The sequence below is a fragment of the Symphalangus syndactylus genome, chromosome 5 (genome assembly GCF_028878055.3).
Source record: "Symphalangus syndactylus isolate Jambi chromosome 5, NHGRI_mSymSyn1-v2.1_pri, whole genome shotgun sequence".
NCBI classification, from domain to species: Eukaryota; Metazoa; Chordata; class Mammalia; order Primates; family Hylobatidae; genus Symphalangus; species Symphalangus syndactylus.
The window spans coordinates 22,433,793-22,453,584 of NC_072427.2; the positions used below are offsets into that span (position 1 = coordinate 22,433,793).

The 19,792-nt window shown below is 38.2% G+C and overlaps 1 protein-coding gene across 3 annotated transcripts in view; it reads right to left on the reverse strand.

The window, feature by feature from the left end:
• Positions 1-19,792, reverse strand: part of HDGFL3 (HDGF like 3) — a 95,995-nt gene that overhangs the window by 47,593 nt on the left and 28,610 nt on the right. For all 3 annotated transcript variants that reach the window (XM_055277428.2, XM_063638618.1, XM_055277429.2), the window contains exon 2: positions 4,465-4,541. In XM_055277428.2, the coding sequence (XP_055133403.1) occupies positions 4,465-4,541 (77 nt within the window). The remainder of the gene's footprint in view (positions 1-4,464; positions 4,542-19,792) is intronic.

Below are 19,792 nucleotides of genomic sequence, written 5' to 3' on the forward strand. Positions count from 1 at the left end.
AGTTTGGACAATAAAAAGATAAACAAAATATACAGTATGTGTGCTAAAAAAAATAAAGCAGAGAAGGATGGGAAGAATAGGAGACGGATTTTATAATTATAGACATACAGATCAAGGAAGGCAAAGGGAATGGCTAAGTAAAGAACAAAGAAAGCGAAGGAACAACTCATGCAGTTACCTGGAAAAGAAAAGAACAAGTTGAAGAAAGAGCAAGTACAAGGTCCCTCAGGTGGGAGAGGAAGAGTGCCTCCTAAGTTTGAGAAACAGAAGAGGTCAGTGTGGCTAGAGTGAAATGAGTGAAGGACGACCGGTGTGAGACAGGTTAACAGAGTGGGGGCACAGATTATTTAGGGCCTTGAAGGCTACTATAAAGGCTTTGAGTGAGATGGGAAGCCATTAAAGGTTCTGAGAAGTGGCAATTGATGTTTTAATAGGATAACTTTGGCTGCTGTACTGAAAACAAACTGAAGACTTAGTTGCTACAGTAGAAGCAGGGAGACTAATTAGAAGGCTTCTGAAGTAATGATGCTGACTTGAACCAGGGTGTAAGCAGTACTGTTGGTAAGAAGTGGTCAGATCCTGAATTCATTCTCAAGAAAGAGCATCAAGATTTGTTGATGGGCTGGATATGGCATATGTGAGAAAGGGTGGAAGAGTTGAGGATACCTCTAAGGATTTTTTTTTTTTTTTTTTTTTTTTTGAGACGGAGTCTCACTTTGTCGCCAGGCTGGAGTGCAGTGGCACGATCTCGGCTCACTGCAACTTCTGACTCCCTAGTTCAAGCGATTCTTCTGCTTCAGTCTCCCGAGGACCTGGGATTACAGGCATGCGCCACCACACCCAGTTAATTTTTGTATTTTTAGTAGAGACGGGGTTTCACCATGTTGGCCAGGATGGTTTTGATCTCCTGACCTTGTGATCCGCCCACCTCAGCCTCCCAAAATGCTGGGATTACAGCCATGAGCCACCGCACCTGGCCATCTCCAAGGTTTTAGACTGAGAAATAAGGAGTTGGTATTTACCGAAATTGAAATATTTTTTGGGGGAACAATATTTGGGGGCAAAAAACTCAGTTTTGAATGCTACATTTAAAATTCAGTTTAGACATCCAAGTGGAGATGTAAGGCAGCTGGAGAGAGGACTCTGGAGTAGAGGGGAAAGGTGTAAGCTAGAGATGTAAATTTGGAAATTATCAGTAAAGAGAAGATACTGAAAGCTTTCAGATGAGAGGTTAACAGTTTACTATTAATCTCTGTAAATTCCATTTTCTGCCTGGGTCTCAGTGTTGATCCCTTGAATTGTCCAGCTGATCAAAAACTTCAAGTTAATTAAAACTCCTGGGTAAGCTTTCTGAATCCAGAGCAGTTTAAGAAGCACCAAACTTTTCCTCACTGTTCACCTTTAATTGCTCAGTCAGCATGATTCCACCTCATTGAACCCAGAAATAATTTATTACATTACTGGACATCTTAATAAAACAAGTCAAAGTCTTGCTTGATAAACTGAACACAATAAATGGACTTTGTGTATGGCAACTTCACTTTTAGAGGAATTTGTCGTGAATTATTAGACTCTAGCTTTTGACCTTCCCCAGTCTTTGACTCTATGCTTAAGAAATAACTGTGGGCTAAGCTGCCTGGTATTCATATCAGCTACTTGATGCTAATCAGAGCTTGCCTATACTTATTTTTTTGGGCAGGGGAGAAAGGGTCTCTCACTGTAGCTTTGGCTTCCAGGCTCAAGTGATCCTCCCAACTCAGGCTCCTGAGTAGCTAGGACTACAGCCACCATGCCTGGCTAATGTTATTTTTTGTAGAGACAGGATCTCACTATATTGCCCAGGCTAGTCTCGAACTCCTGAGCTAAAGTGATCCTCCAGCCTTGGCCTCCCAAAGTGCTGGTATTACAGGCATGAACCACTGCACTCAGCTGCCTATACTGTAATAATGCCACAAGAGTCAGGGCTAATGGTCATTATTTTTTGATGAAAGAGTTAACAATTTTTGCCTTCTTTATTTTTATCTTGTCCCACTTTTGGATGTATGAGATGGACGTCTTCCTGCTAACAGGAAGCATTCTTTTATGAATAAATGATACATTTTTACTAGCATTCCGCAGGAATGACTGTAACTGACAACTGGCCATGTTAGCTACTGCCGGCAAGAGGGAGCCTGAATGAACTATTCTAAAACAAGTTGTAATTTTTTGATAAACAACCCTGTTTTTTTCTGGATTATAGATAATTGGATAAATCAAATCCCCTCTCAATTGGTTAATTGCTGTATGTTTTACAATTTTTTAAGCGTAGAAAAGAAAATACATTTTTTCAAAGCTGAATGCACTGATGATGATGTATTTTTCCATGTTAAGGGTTCCTTGAAAATTGTCTAGACTAAAACTACTGGGTTTATGTTAGAAGCAGAAGAACTTGAGGCTCCAGTCACCTACCTCAGAATTACAACAGATTCAAAGTCATGTTCTGAGGAAAATTCTGGTCCTGCCTAGGGTACTCCTTTAGCTGAACCAAACGTAGCCTTCTTGTTAAGCTCACCTCACTTTTCACATACCTACCCTGCATCATTTAACTAATTTTAATTTAATTGATAGCTATTTTTTAAACACCTACCAGGGGCCAGGCACTGTGTTAAGCACTGTGTAAGCAGAGTAAGAAACACTGACATAATTTCTGCCTTCAGAGAGGGTGAACATTCATACTTGCCAGGACAAGTATAATCTCAGGTTCAGGGACACCCAATACTTAGTAAAAGTTCAGTAGAATCAATGTTATGACAGGTTTTTTGAAGTTAATTCTCCCCCAGGTATTTTTAAATCTGCTTCTGGATGATGAAACCAGCAAAAAATCACACATAGACTACTGTACAACCAGATCACTTGGAGATGGGTTCTAAAAAAATCAAACCAATGGTACAAAAACAAAATGGGGGCAGGAATAAGGAAAATGCAAAAATATGCATCATAAAGCCCTATGCATTTATTATAGGTAAAACTTATTTCTAAGCTTTCTAGCAACCTCTCTTAAGGAGGAAAACATAATCAGTTGCATAGTCCATAATGTCTATTACATAAAAATAATACAAAAGTAAGTAAAACTTCCTGAGAGAAATTACAATTATTTTTCACATGAAAGAAAGTCTGTCTTGAGAGGCTTCTCCTGACTCTCTTTCAAGACAAGAATGAGCAAGATGTTGGGTGGCAGAGACAACAAGCTAAGAAAGTTCATGCGAGGCTCTACTAACATTCAAATGAACATAAGTGATGACCCTGAATTTGAAGACTTTAAAATTTTGTGACAGTTTTTAGCTTTTCTCCACATTTCCAATTTCTGTTCCATTTGTTTTTTGTTGTAAATAACCATATCCGTTTCCAGTGTGTCAAAGATTGCCAACTATTCCACAGTATTCGTGCTCTTCTTTTTTCCTATACTGGATATTCCTTCCAATTTTTAAAGCAGGATACAGAGTTGCCCAGCTAGAGACTGTTTCTCAGCTTCCCTTGTAGCTAGATGTGGCCACATCACCAAGTTCTTGTCACTGGAATGAATGCAAGTGTAAATGATATACAGTAAGTCCACACTTAATGTCGATAGGTTTTTGGAAACTGTGACAACACTGAACAAAAAGAAGTTAGTTGACAGCCTGCTGTCTGATGTTTCAAGTCGCAGTTTCCAGGAACCTATCAAGTTAAGTGAAGATCTACTGTATGTAACTTCCCTGTCATTTCCCTACAAGGAACTACTTGTTCTTCACCTCTTCTCTTTCCTCCTTCCCACTGCCTGCAAGATGCACATGTGCTGCTGAGCCAGTTTTTTTGTTTTAGCAGTTAATGACAGGACAAGAAAACAGAAGCAGCTCGGGTCCCTAGAGCAATGTAGTCTATCCACCCCAATCTACCTGCCTACCTCTGAATTATTTCAAAAGAAAGAAAGAAACTTCTATACTATTTGAGACATTGTATTTTTAGGTTCCTTTATTACATCGGTGTAGTCTGTACACCAACAAATACAGTTAGAAAACCTAAAAAAGGTGGTATATTTCCTTGAGGGCCCAACAAGGTGAAAGAGCCAGAGAGAACATAACTTTTTTCTGTGAAATATGAATGGAAAAAACTTCTCTGGAAGGGAAATATATAAGAGCAATAGAAGAAATTACTGGGAGTGGTATAGAAACCACTCTAGGACTTAAAATTGTCCTAGAGGAGACTTCTGGGTGATAACCAACATTTAAGCAGAAACACAAATGACATTCAAAAGCGAAGATATGCTTTTAGTCAAAGACTTCTATCATGAAAACTATTTACATTAACAAAAATACATTATTAACTTTGGCAATTTTATATAACTGATTATAATGATTTTAACAAGATGTAAGATGTCAGAGATCATCCATAACAATGTAGCATAGCAGACTCAAGTTAGAGCTGTTGAAACTATTTTTGCTAACTTACGTTTCATGGGTGCCAAAAAAGAAGATAGGATACTTGTTTGCTGGAGGCTTCACAGCTCCCTCTGGGAGTTCATCAATCTATGAAAGATAAATTTAGTTACTGAGTGAGTGGTTATCATAAATACAATGTGAGCATTGTTCTGATAATTTACTGCTAATTTCAAAATAAAATCAATCAAAACTCAAATAGTTTTTTAGAACTTTACAAAATGATTCTAAAGTTCCTATTTGGCCCACCACATGGAAGTCAACTCTAGGAATGGATTACAACCACTATAATAATTTATAAGCAGGAGCCAAAACTACTCATTTCCTTTGACTCAACAGAATTACTCCGGGGAATCTGTCCTAGTGAAAAATTAGAGTAACCAAAAAAAAAAAAAAGAATACAAAAAGATGTACTTCTTTTGAGTAACAGTGAATACATATACATCCCTAGAAACATAAATAATGCATAACAGAATCATAAAAACTTAACTTGATGAACTATTATGCAGTCATTAAAAGACATCATCTCTTGCCTGGACTACTACAAGTCTCTCTTCCCACCCATTTAAAGTAGAATTCCCTTTGAAAATGCACATCTGATTATGTCACTTCCTTACTTCAAATCTGTCTATAGCTTCTCATTGCTTGCAACATTCCTAGCTGTACATCTGACTCACTTATGGAGCTTTAAAAAAATAAAGATATTTCAGCCCTTCCTTCCTCAGATCTACCAATTCTTACTTATAGCTGAGGTTGAGAATCTCTGATAGGATAAAGTCAAAATTCCTTAGAATACTATATAATTACACATACATTATTCCTTAGAATGTTTCAAGAAAGGGTTTTGACCAGTCTAAACTCCTGTCACTTTTCTCTCCTCATGCCATGATTCAGCAGTGTGAAACTGCATGGAGTTGTTTATAAGCATGCTATTTTATTTCATGTGGCCTTCTCTGATGGTTGAATTTCTCATCTTTCAGACATATAATGTTCAATTACAAAAGTGAGTATTTACAAGAAGAAAATAAACCACAAGAAAACTGCCAGAACTTTTCTTCTGAGATGCCATCAGGCAAGTTCCCAGAAATGCTTACATAGAAATGCTTTCTGGTTATACCTCAGCTTCCCCTCTCTACCTCAAACATGACAACTCCCAGCATTTATAGGCGTCTAGCAAGTGGGGAACCCTGAAATTTAAGTTTCATTAGCTTCATTGTAAATCCACCTCTGTATGTCACTCTCTTGAAGCAAGACCTATGTACGAGTCTTGGGTACAACTTTGTCACTTATTGGCTGTGTGATCTTGGGCCAGTCACTCAACTGCAGTTTCTTTATCTCTTCACATATAACTACTGACACTCATCATATAGGGTTGCTGTGAGCAAATGAATGGTAGTTTAGAATCTCTAGCACATACCAGTTGCTTAATAAATGACAGGTAGTTGTTAACTGTTATTATTAGCTATCAGAGCCCCTAGAGAAATAGCCGGGCGCGGTGGCTCACGCCTGTAATCCCAGCACTTTGAGAGGCCGAGGCGGGCGGATCACGAGGTCAGGAGATCGAGACCATGGTGAAACCCCGTCTCTACTAAAAATACAAAAAATTAGCTGGGCGCAGTGGCGGGCACCTGTAGTCCCAGATACTCGGGAGGCTGAGGCGGGAGAATGGCGTGAACCCGGGAGGCGGAGCTTGCAGTGAGCCGAGATTGCGCCAACCCGGGAGGCAGAGCTTGCAGTGAGCCGAGATTGCGCCACTGCACTCCAGCCTGGGTGACAGAGCGAGACTCCATCTCAAAAAAAAAAAAAAAAAAAAAAAAAAGAAAGAGCAGCTGTCCCCATATGGCTTATAAAACCCTCCACTACCCACCTCTTATCAACTGACTTCTCTGACTTTCCCCCGTTGTTCCTGTCTGCCCTGTAAAGCCACATGACACGCCTGTGTGCAGACACATTTTAAAAATCACTTCTTTCACTAAAAATGCAAAAAAATAGCCGGGCGTGGTGGTGGGCACCTGTAGTCCCAGCTACTCAGGAGGCTGAGGCAGGAGAATGGCGTGAGCCCAGGAGGCGGAGCTTGCAGTGAGCCAAGATTGTGCCACTGCACTCCAGCCTGGATGACAGAGCAAGAATCCATCTCAAAAAAAAAAAAAAAAAGAAATAGACTGACCAAGCAGACGGAAGAATTTCAGAGTTTGAAGACTGGTCTTTTGAACTAGTCCAGGCAGACAAAAATAAAGGAAAAAGAATTATAAAAAATGAACAGTCTTTGAGAAATACAGAATTATATAAAATGACCAAAACAAAGAATTACTGACATTCCTAAGAGAGAATAAGAAAAAGGAAACAACCAGGAAAATATATGAGGAAATAATTCAAGAAAATTTCCCAAATCTTGGTAAAGAAGTAGACATCCAGATGCAAGAAATCCAGAGAATACTGGTGAAATACTATACAAAATGAACATCACCAAGGCATATAGTCACTAGACTATCCAACATCAACTCTAAAGAAAAAAATATTGAAGGCAGCTAGAGAAAAAGGGCAGATTACATAAAAAGGGAACCCCAGCAGGCTAACAGCAGATGTCTCAGCAGAAACCTTATAAGCCAGGAGAGACTGGAGGCCTATTTCCAGCATTCTAAAAAGAAAATAAATTCCAAACAAAAATTTCATATCCTACCAAACTAAATTTCATAAGCAGAAATAAAGGAAAAATAAAATATTTTCCAGACAAGCAAGTGCTGAAGGAATTCGTTACTACTAGACCAGCCTTAGAAGAGATCCTCAAGGAAGTTCTAAATATGGAAACAAAAGAATAATACCTGTTACCAAAAAAACACACTTGGGTACATAGCCTGCAGACCCTATAAAGTAACCACACAATAGAAAGTACAAAACAACTGTATTAGTCTATTCCCACACTGCTATAAAGAAGAACTCGAGACAGGGTAATTTATAAAGAAGAGAGGATTAACTGGCTTATGGTTCTGCAGGCTGTACAGCAAGCATGGCTTCAGGGGACCTCAGGAAACTTACAATCATGGTGGAAGGTGAAGAGGAAGGAGGCACATCTTACATGTCCAGAGCAGGAAGAAGAGAGAAAAAGGGGAAGGTGCTACACACTTTTAAAGAAGATCTCATGAGAACTCACTCACTATCACAAGAATAGCAAAGAGGAAATCTAACCCCATGATCCAATTACCTCCCACCAGGCCCCTCCTCCAACACTGGGATTATAATTTGACATGAGATATGGGCAGGGACACAAATCAAACCATATCAGCAACCAACAACTTCATGACAGAATCAAAACCTTGCATATCAATAGTAACATTGAATGTAAATGGTCTAAATGCCCCACTTAAAAGGTACAGAGTGGCAAGTTGGATAAGAAAACAAGACTTACCTGTCACCTGTCTTCCAGAGACCCATCTTAGATGTAACGACACCCATAAGCTCGAACTAAAGGTTTGAAAAAAGATCTACCATGTGAATGGAAAATATAAAAGAGCAGGAGTTGCTGTACTCAGATAAAACAGACTTTACATCAACAACAGTAAAAAAAAAGGACAAAGAAGGCTGAGTGCAGTGGCTCACCCCTGTAATCTCAACACTTTGGGAAGCCGAGGCAGGGGGATCACCCGAGGTCAGGAGATCGAGGCCAGCCTGGCCAACATGGTGAAACCCTGTCTCTACTAAAAATACAAAAGAAATTAGCTGGGCGTGGTGGTGGACGCCTGTAATCCCAGCTACCTGGAAGGCTGAGGCAGGTACCCGGAATCCCAGCTACCTGGGATTACAGGCGGACGCCTACAATCCCAGCTACCTGGAAGGCTGAGGCAGGTACCTGGAATCCCAGCTACCTGGAAGGCTTGAGCCCAGGAGGCAGAGGCTGCAGTGAGCCGAGACTGCACCACTGCACCTCCAGGCCTGGATGGCAAAGTGAGACTCCATCTCAAGAAAAAAAAAAAAAAAAAAAAAACAGTACAAAGAAGGGCAGTAGTACATCATGAAGAATTAAATTCAACAAGAAGGTTTAACCATTCGAAATATGTACATGCCCAACATTGGAGCACCCAGATTCATAAAATAAGTACTTCCAGACCAATGAAAAGACAGCCACATAATAATAGTGGGAGACTTCAACACCCCACTGACAGCACGACAGCATTAGATAGATCATCAAGGTAGAAAACTAACAAAGAAATTCTGGATTTAAACTCAACACTTGGACCTAACAGACAACCACAGAATATTCATCCTTCTCATCTGCACACAGAACATACTCCAAGATAGACCACATGCTTGGCCATAAAGCAAGTCTCAATAAACTAAAAAATAAAAGATAAAAAATCATACCAACCATATTCTCAGGCCACAGTGGAATAAAAACAGAAATCAATACCAAGAAGATCTCTCAAAACCACAAATTACATGGAAATTAAACAACTTGCTCCTGAATGACTTTTAGGTAAACAATGCAATCAAGGAAGAAATAAAATAATTCTTTGAAATAAATAAAAACAGAGATGTAACATACCAAAATCTCAGGGATGTAGCAAAAGCAGTGTTAAGAGGAAAGTTCACAGTGCTGAACACCAACCTCAAAATACTAGAAAGATCTCAAAATAATGATCTAACACCTTCCCTGGAGGAACTAGAAAAACAAGAACAAACTAACCCCAAAGCTAAAAGAAGAAAAGAAATAACAAAATCAGAGTGGAACTGAATGAAATTGAACCCAAAAATCCATGCAAGGATCAATGAAACCAAAAGATGGTTCTTTGAAAGGATAAACAAGATCCATAGATCGTTAATAAAATTAACAAAGAAAAGGGAAGATCCAAATAAGCACAATCAGAAGTGACTAAGGTGACATTATAACCAATTCCACAGAAATGCAAAAGATCCTCAGACTATTATGAACACCTCTATGCACACAAACAAGAAAATCTAGAAGAAACAGGCACATTCCTGGAAAGATTCAATCAGGAAGAAATTGAAACACTGAACAGACCAATATTGAATCCTTAAGTTGAATCAGTAATAAAAACCTACCCCAAAAAAGTCTCAGACCAGATGGATTCACAGCCAAATTCTACCAGATGTACAAAAAAGAACTGTACCAATTCTATTGAAACTAATCACAGAAATTGAGGAGGGATGCCTCCTCCACTCATTGTACAAAGCCATCATCATCCTAATACCAAAACCTGGCAAAGACACAACAAAAGGAAAAAACTACAGGCCAATATTCCTGATGAAAGCAGAAGTAAAAATCCTCAACAAAATACTAGCAAACTGAATTCAACAGCACATCAAAAAGTTAATTCACCACAATCAAGCAGGTTTCAATTCTGGGATGCAAGGTTGGTTCAACATATAGAAATCAATAAATGTGATTCACCACATAAACAGAATTAAAAACAAAAGCCACATGATCAACTCAAAAGACTCAGAAAAGGCTTTTGATAAAATCCCTTCATGATCAAAACCCTCAAGAAACTAGGTATTGAAGGAACATACCTCAAAATAAGAGCCATATATGATAAACCCACAGCCAATATCATACCAAAAGGCAAAAACTGGAAGCATGCCCCTCGAGAATTGAAACAAGACAAGGATGTCTACCTTCACCACTCCTATTCAACATAGTACTAGAATGCAAGCCAGAACAATCAGGCAAGAGAAAGAATTTCAAGAAATAAGGCAAATAAGAAAAGAAGAAGTCAAAATTAACTCTCTTCGCTGATGATAGAGTCTGTATCTTAAAAACCCTAGGCCAGGCATGGTGGCTCACGCCTGTAATCCCAGTACTTTGGGAAGCTGAGGCGGGCAGGTAACTTGAGGTCAGGAGTTCGAGACCAGTCTGGCCAACATGCTGAAACCCCGTCTCTACTAAAAATACCAAAATTAGCTGGGAGTGGTGGCACGTGCCTGTAATCCTAGCTACTTGGGAGGCTGAGACATGAGAATCACTTGAACCCAGGAGGCAAGGCTGCAGTGAGCTGAGATCGCACACTGTACTCCAGCCTGGGCGACAAGAGCAAGAGTCCATCTCAAAACAAACAAACAAAAATCCCTAAAGACTTTGTCAAAAGGCTCCTGGTAACTGATAAATGACTTTGGTAAAGTTTCTGGATACAGAATCAATGTACAAAAAATCAGTAGCACTTCTATATACCAATAACATCCAAGCTGAGAGCCAAATCAAGAATGCAATCCTGTTTACAATAGCCACACAAAAAATAAAACACCTAGGAATACATCTAACCAAGGAGGTGAAAGATCTCTACAAGGAGAACTACAAACACTGCTAAAAGAAATCACCGATGACACAAACAAATGGGAAAACATTCCATGTTCCTGCACTGGAATAATCAATATTGCTCAAATGGCCAGACTGCCCAAAGCACTAAAGATTCAACACTGTTCCTATCAAACTACCAAGATCATTTTTCACAGAACTAGAAAAAACTACTCTAAAATTCATATGGAACCAAAAAAGAACCTGAATAGCCAAAGCAATCCTAAGCAAAAAGAACAAAGCCGCGGGCATCATATTACCTGACTTCAAACTATACTGTAAGGCCACATTAACCAAAACAGCATGGTACTGGTACAAAAACAGACACATAGACCAACAGAATAGAAAAGAGAACCCAGAAATAAAGCCATATACCTACAGTCATCTGATCTTTGACAAAGTGGACAAAAATAAGCAATAGAGAAAGAACTCCCTATTTGATACATGGTGCTGGGATAGCTGGCTAGCCAAATGCAGAAGAATGAAACTGGACCTGTAACTTTCACCATATAAGAAAACCTAACTCAAGATGAATTACAGTTCTAAATGTAATACCTCAAACTATAAGAATCCTAGAAGGAAACCTAAGAAACACTATTTTGGACACAGGCCTTGGAAAAGAACTTATGACTAAGTCCTTAAAAGCAACTGCAGCACAAACAAAAACTGACCAGTGGACCTAATTAAACTAAAGAGCTTCTGCACAGCAAAAGAAACTATCAACAGAGCAAACTGACAACCTACAGAATGGGAGAATATATCTGCAAACTATGCATCCAACAAAGGTGTAATATCCAGAATCTATAAGGAATTTAAACAATTCAACAAGCAAAAAAAAAAAAAAAAAAAAAAAAAAAAATCTCATTAAAAAATGGGCAAAATATATGAAGAAACACTTCTCAAAAGAAGACATACAAGCCAAGAAACACGAAAAAACTTGTCATTAATCATCAGAGAAATGCAAATCAAAACCACAAGGAGATACTATCATACACCAGTCATAATGGCTACTATTTTTTTTTAATTACACTTTAAGTTCTAGGGTACATGTGCACAACGTGCAGGTTTGTTACATATGTATGCATGTGCCATGTTGGTGTGCTGCGCCCATTAACTTGTCATTTACATTAGGTCTATCTCCTAATGCTATCCCTCCCCCCTCCCCCTCCCCCCTCCCCCCACCCCATAATGGCTACTATTAAAAAATTAAAAAACAATGGATGTTGGTAAGGTTGTGGAGAAAACAATGTTTACACACTGTTAGTGGCACTGTAAATTAGTTCAGCCACTGTGGAAAGCAGTTTGGAGATTTCTCAAAGAACTTATGAATAGAACTACCATTTGACCCAGCAATCTCATTACTGTGTATATATCCAAAAGAAAATAAATTGTTCTACCAAAAAGATACCTGCTCCCTCATGTTCACTGCAGCACTATTTATAATAGCAAAGATGTGGAATCAACCTAGGTGCCCATCAGTGGTGGAATAAATAAAATGTGGTACATATACACCAAGGAATACTACACAGTCATACAAAAGAACAAAACCATGTCCTCTGCAGCAACATGGATGCAGCTGGAGGCCATTATCTTAAGCAAATTAATGCAGAAATGAAAAACAAAATACCGCATGTTCTTACTTGTAAGTGGGAGCTAAGTAATGAGTATGCATGAACGCAAAGATGAGAACAGTAGACACTGTGGACTCCAAAAGGGGATGGGAAGGAGGGGGACAAGGGATGAAAACCTAACCATTGGATACCTGGGTAATGGGATCATTCATACCTAATACCTCAGCATCACAGAATACACTCAGATAACAAACCTGCACATGTTCTCCTGAATCTAAAATAAAAGTTGAAAATAAAATTAAAAGAAAAAAAGAACACTGTATGAACATGGTGGTTTCCTCTTTTTATCTCCCCTTTTCTCCTCATCCATGGCAATTTAAATTTATCGCCAAAATACTAAAGTAATTTTCTCAAAGCCCACCAGTAACATTCCCCTTCCCAGCCTATATCCTCTTGCCCTCTCTGTGGCTCTTCTATGGCTTGAAGGGCTCCCCTCCAAAATTCAGGTGCTGTTAATGTAATAGTATTAAGAGGTGGGACATTTCAGAGGTGATTAGGCCTTGAGGGCTTCTCTGTCATGAATGAATTTCGATGCTTATAAATAAAGGGGCTGGACAGAGACCGAAAGAAGTTGGTTCTCTCTTGCCCTTCTGTCTTTGGCCATGTAACGATACACCAAGAATGCCCTCACAAGATGCCAGTGCCTTCCTCTTGGACTTCGCCTCCAGCACTGTGAAGAAATAAATTTCACAATTCATCCTTGAACAACAGGGATTGGGGCACTCACCTCCTGCACAGTTGAAAATCCATATATAACTTTTGACTCCCCCAAAACTTAATTACTAATAGCCTATGAAGCCTTACCAATAACAAACAGTAGATTAACAAATATTTTATATATGTATTATATATTATTACAGTAAAGTAAGCTAGAGAATAAATGTTACTAAGAAAATCAGGCCAGGTGTGGTGGCTCACGCCTGTAGTCCCAGCACTTTGGGAGGCCAAGGTGGGTGGATCACCTGAGGTCAGGAGTTCAACACCAGCCTGGCAAACATGGTGAAACTCCATCTCTACTAAAAATACAAAAACTCATGCCTGTAATCCAAGCTACTCAGAAGGCTGAGGCAGGAGAATTGCTTGAATCCAGGAGGCGGAGGCTGCAGTGAGCTGAGATCACGCCACGGCACTCCAGCCTGGGTGACAGAGCAATAGACTCCAGCTCAAAAAAAAAAAAAAAAAAAAAAAGGAAAAGAAACTATATTTACTATTCATCAAACGGGAGTGGATCATCATAAAGGTATTCATCTTTAGTCTTCACAATGAGTAGACTGAGGAGGAGTAAAAGAAGGGGTTGTCTTGCTGTCTCAGGATTGGCAGAGGTGGAAGAAAATTCACGTAGAAGTGGACCCACAAACTTCAATCCTGCGTTGTTCAAGAGTCAACTGTATTGTTTCCTGTATTTTGTTGCAGCAAAACAAAACAGCCTAAAACAAACCCTTATCATTCTTGACAACCTTCTTTTCTCTTGGTTTCCACAGTACTACAGATGGTTTCTGACTTAGAATGGTTTGACTTAAAATTTTTCAACTTTATAATGTTGCTAAATTCATACACATTTAGTAGAAACCATACTTCAAATACCCTTACAACCATTCTATTTCTTGCTTTCAGTACAGTATTCAATAAATTACGTGAGATACTCAACATTGTTATAAAATAGGCTTTGTGTTAGACGACTTTGCCCAGCTATAGGCTAATGTAAGTGTTCTCAGCACATTTAAGGCAGGCTAGGCTAAGCTATGAAGTTTTGGTAGCTTAGGTGTATTAAAAGCATTTTTGACTTAAAATATTTTCAACTTAAGATGGGTTTATCAGGACATAATCCCTTGTAAGTTGAGGAACATCTGTACTCTTGTCTGGTTCTCTTATTTTCTAGCTACTTTTACCAATATGTTTCTCTGGTTTTTTTCTTTCTAATCTAGTGATTTTGGATGTTTCTCTAGATTTCATTTCCAGGATCTCATCTGCTCTGAAATTATATTCTCTTTCCAAGCAACCCCATTCACTTAGATGATTTTAACTTTTGCCATTATTTTTATGGACTCCCAAATCTCTACCTCTAGCCTCAAATTTTCCTTTGAACTCTAGGGATGAAATTACAAACATCTACAAACCATCTCCTTTACAAGTCCTATAAGTAACTTAAACCCAAGAAAAGACTACAAATAGGAAAGGAGGCACACTTACAGTTTAAAGAATAAGAAAAAGGCTCTGGTATCCATTCTCTTAAAGAAGTCTGCAGGCCTTCTTAACTAACATACGGCAACAGCCTGAGGATTATTGTACCATCCCAAATTCATCTTTGAACTGAATGAACCATCTGTCACAGAGCAAAGATGCTCTGGTATACTAAGAAAAGATGGACCTTCAGTCTAGAAACTTATTAAAGTAAGCCTACTTTTGATTTAAATTGTGATACTGAAGGTATCAATCTCTCGGGGCCTTGAATTTCAAATCTGTAAAATAAAATGGTTGGATTAGGTAACCTCTAGATTTCCTTCAAGTCCTGAAATTCCATGGTTTGTCTACAATTGAATTAATTTCCTCTGAATCTGTTTTTCTTCCTACTTTAATTATTGTCATACTGTGATCTTCTGAGTACTTTCTCAAGCCCCACATTCAGCTGTTCCCTATCAATTTAACCCCTGAAATGTCTCTTAAAGTGAGCACCATTCCCATTACTAAATTTAGTTCTCTAAATCAAGTTCTTATCTTTTGGCAAGGCTATTGTAACAGTTTTTCAAAATGTCTCCTTGTTCCCAGGATTTCCCATTACCTACTATAAAACTTCTGTAAAAACCCTGTATATGTTACATTGAGTACTACCCTAAAAAAAACTCAAAATGAATCTGAATATATAATATAAATTGTAGTAAAAAACACGACAGAAAATGTATCAACTTAACCATTTTTAAATGTATAGTTTAGCAGTATTAAGTATATTCACATTACTGTGAAACAGATCTTCAGAAAATCATTATGCTTTAAATGGCCAAAAATAAAACTTAAAATGTATATGGTTATGTGATAGGCACCGAATTACTAGTTGATAAAACATTATCACATAATGCACTTATTTTACTCTTGTGAGAAACAAAGTGAAAGGTTTAAAATAATCTTTTGAAACTTCTTTCAAACAAAAACCACCTTTGGTTAAGCTCTTCCTCTGCTATGATGTTATATAACTACTAATATCTACTGCAGAGGTTGCAAACTGGTGGCTCTCAAGCCATTTATGGCCTGAAGATATGTTTTGCTTGGCTCATACAGTGTTTTTAAACATTTGAATTAATTACAAACACCTAAAAACTAGAAGATTCACATTAAAATCCAGCTTAATAACTTCTGTGAAAAAAATATGAAAATGAAAAAATCTAGCAACACTAAGCTTGCATTCCCACATGGTAACAATTAGCTGACGATGGTCAACCATAGTTGCCCACTTTAGACAAAGAATGTGTTCTCAAGTTTGTCACACTCTCTACCACTCTCTAACACTGTCAATGTCTTCTTTCCTTATTTATATGGCTTGCTTAGCCTCTTTGAGTATTTGAGTTTGTACCCCCTGGAACAAATATTGTAAAAAACAGATGCCAGCCTTAACATTACGCTGGTTCCCTCATGAATTTAATGTTTTGACATGCACTCACTTGTTTTTAACTTTTTTGAAAATTATACTTTGACAACTTTGGAAATACACCAAGATGTTCAAGTATCTACACCTTCCTAAGCCATTTAAAGTGTACACCTCCCAGGCACAGTTTTTCTTAGCTTCTACAGTGATTATCAAGTGGCAACAGAACTTTACTTTTATTGACTTTCTGTTTCTCTACTATTTCTGTTTTCCTGACTTTCTATTTTTACTTTTGTTCTGATGCAACAAAACATTCATGGCTGGCCGGGCGCGGTGCCTCACGCCTGTAATCCCAGCACTTTGGGAGGCCGAGGTGGGTGGATCACGAGGTCAGGATATCGAGACCATCCTGGCTAACACAGTGAAATCCCGTCTCTACTAAAAAATACAAAAAATTAGCCGGGCGTGGTGGCAGGCACCTGTAGTCCCAGCTACTCGGGAGGCTGAGGCAAGAAAATGGTGTGAACCTGGGAGGCAGAGCTTTCAGTGAGCCGAGATTGTGCCACTGCACTCCAGCCTGGGCGACAGAGCAAGACTTCGTCTCAAAAAACAAACAACAACAACAACAAAAAACACACACATTATAACATTCATGGCTGAACACACAACACCCAACACTGGCCAGATGAGACAGATTCTTAACCATGTTTGGTTCTGATTCTGGTTCTGCACAGACAGTAAGTTTATTCCCTAAAATGGGATGATAGGGACCTAATCTCTGTTGGATGCAGCATGACAAAGAATCTGATACACTAGTCTTTTGGCTTGTAGAGGAATAGGTCTTGCTTCAACTGGGAAGAAGAAAAGCCCTTTGAGATCTAGATTGCTATGTGTGTCCTGTGTTTTCTTTCACTTGTATATGAAGTTGCACACCTGAAGGTAAGCTTCAATGTGTGACTGTAGTTGAGAAAGCCTTTACCCCTCTTTGAGTCTGAAACATTGTCCTACCTCTGGAAAGGGTATTAACAAATTAGATATAAATCTCTTAAAATAAAAGCTGTTTTTAATTGGTTTATAGACATCGGTAAGACTTAAGAAATCTAACATAAAATGAATATAAGAATCCTCAGGAAATAAAAAATTGAATTTTGAATACTTAAAATGTGGTGGCATTTTCGTTGTTTGCTTGCTTTGCTCACTGCAGAGACACTAAGGGGATATACAGATTAGAAATTTAGGCTCTTCCCTTACAGCCTGCAAATCTGCAGCCCCATGGACTGGAGCCCGGGGAGAGGTAGCCTCATTTTCCATAGAAAACTTATTCTCAGAGTTTCATCCCTGGACCTTCACCATTAGTGTCACTGGGACTCATTAGAAATGCTTATTCTCAGTCCAAAACAAAGGCTTATAGACTTTGGGGAAGAATCAGTGTTTTTAGGAGCCTTCAGGTGATTTTGATACATATTATAAGAGATTTCATCCTCTTGCTGTGGTTCCTGCGGATGGGTTGCTTTCATTTCTTGTAATTAACATGCATCTCCTCAAACTCGGCAGGATTTTTGCACTGAGATTGCAAAAATGCATCAGTGCAAGTTGGCTTCCCTAATTCTTTAAAAAAAAAGTACAAAATGTCAAATTTCCTATTTTTTATTAAAGGAGAACTACACTATATTAAATGTGGTATCCTTTTAAGAAAAACCCCTTCTCACAAAAACTACTAGCTTAGAAGGTGTTTTTTTTGTTTTCGTTTTTGTTTTTTGAGACAGTCTTGCTCTGTCGCCCAGGCTCGAGTACAGTGGTGCGATCTCAGCTCACTGCAACCGCCGGCTCCCGGGTCCAAGCAATTCTCCTGCCTCAGCCGCCTGTGTAGCTGGGATTACAGGCATGTGTCACTATGCCTGGCTAATTTTTTGTATTTTTAGTAGAGACGGGATTTCACCACGTTGGCCAGGCTGGTCTTGAACTCCTGACCTCAAGTGATCCATCTGCCTCGGCCTCCCAAAGTGCTGGGATTACAGGTGTGAGCCATTTTGCATTTTTATATAAGAATCAAAATTCAAATAATCCAAGTGAATCCTTGAACAAATCAGACTAGTTTGATGAATTTTTGGTTTTAAAACACCTATTTGTCCTTGTCTGAATTTAATTGCCATGGAGTGTGTAATATAAGCAAATGTTTTATTTTTTAAAATAAGATTTGGGTTGTTTCCTCATAAAGACACAAATAACACTTTCGAACTTCTTATATAAGGTCCACTGTTAAGCTAGCATTACTTCCATTTAATGATTAAGAAAAATATAAACTTGAATTACAAAATATAAACTTCGAATTCTGACACTTTTAAAAAATTTCAACAGTAATTATGTTCTGTAGTTTGTTAAACATAATTTCTAATATTCCTAGTTAACTTCAAGACCCTACATTAAGTCATGTTAATTAATGGATAATCTTTGCATATTTGAATTTTTAAGATAGAAATATAAAAACATTGGTCACTGAGTGTGTGTGTGTGTGTGTGTGTGTATTTGCTTTTAATTTTTATATGTTATGTAGTGGCTATTTTTGCACTTTAGGAAGATATAGAAAGGATGTGTAATATGTGTATTATGCATGTCCATGAACTTTACTGGTTTGCTACAACAATTTCATATGACGTAATTTCTCAGTTACTTAACTCTGAAACAGAAACTAGTTGCTTTGGTTGTTACAATTAACATGAAGATTGAGACGATATTAAAAACAATAGTGGTACAGAAGTCAACTGCATATGCAAGATGATGGATATCTTTTTGTTTATTAATGGGAAAAGATTAGTTTTGTTCATAAAGTATCCGGGTTTCTTTCCAAATGTGGAAGAGGATAATGAAGGACAAAACCTGGATGAATACTGAAAGCTGTGAAGGTTTATGGAAAGGAAAATGTATTTGCTTTGAACTATAATAACTGCAAATAACAGTCCAAAAACACACAATGAAATATTAAAATTGCTGAAGTTGGCTCAGTTTTAATGAATTTCTTCATAAGATTAAAAAGGGAAAGCTTCTGAATCTATTAATGTCAAATATTTGTTAAAACAAAGCTAGAATTTTGTTTTCTGTGTTAAAATAACAAATTTTAACAGAATTTGTTAGAATTTGGAGAATTCTGTCTGATCTTAAAAAGATATAGTAAGAGTTACTCTTCACCCTCTAAATAATTTAAGTAGCAGAGATGATATATTTCACTAGAATAACCTCCTGAACTTTGTGTTGACTCTTGTCATACTCTGAAGTTTGTTTTTAAATAAACAAAAGTTCCTCACTTCTAGCCCGGGCAACACAGGCAGACCCCATCTCTACAACAACAACAAAATTAGCCAGGTGTGGTGGTGTAGGCCTGTGGTCCCAGATATACAGGAGGCTTCAGTAGGAGGACTGCCTGAGCCCAGGAGGTCAAGGCTGCAGTGAGCCATGACTGCATTCCAGCCTGGGTGACAGAGTGAGACCCTGTCTCAAAAAATAAAAAAGTTCCTCACTTCTCATAGAGCTAAGTTTCTTTTAGAAAAATTGGGTTACCATTTTCTATGTCTATTTAAAACATTGTACTGTTGTTTCAATTAATTCTTTTTCTCAGATGTCTATGCTCCTACCTTAAATCAGTGATCAAATCTTCTCTAACTCTTCCAATGTCACTGAGTTCACAGTATTCACTGCAAAATGGATCAGGCTTAGACTGTTGTGTAAGACCTAAAGCTTGATATTAGTGTTGCCTTGTCAGGAGAGCCTATCTGCAAGTTCTCCTCCCTACTCTTATTTATCTCCTATAAAGACCCCTAGCCAAAAAACC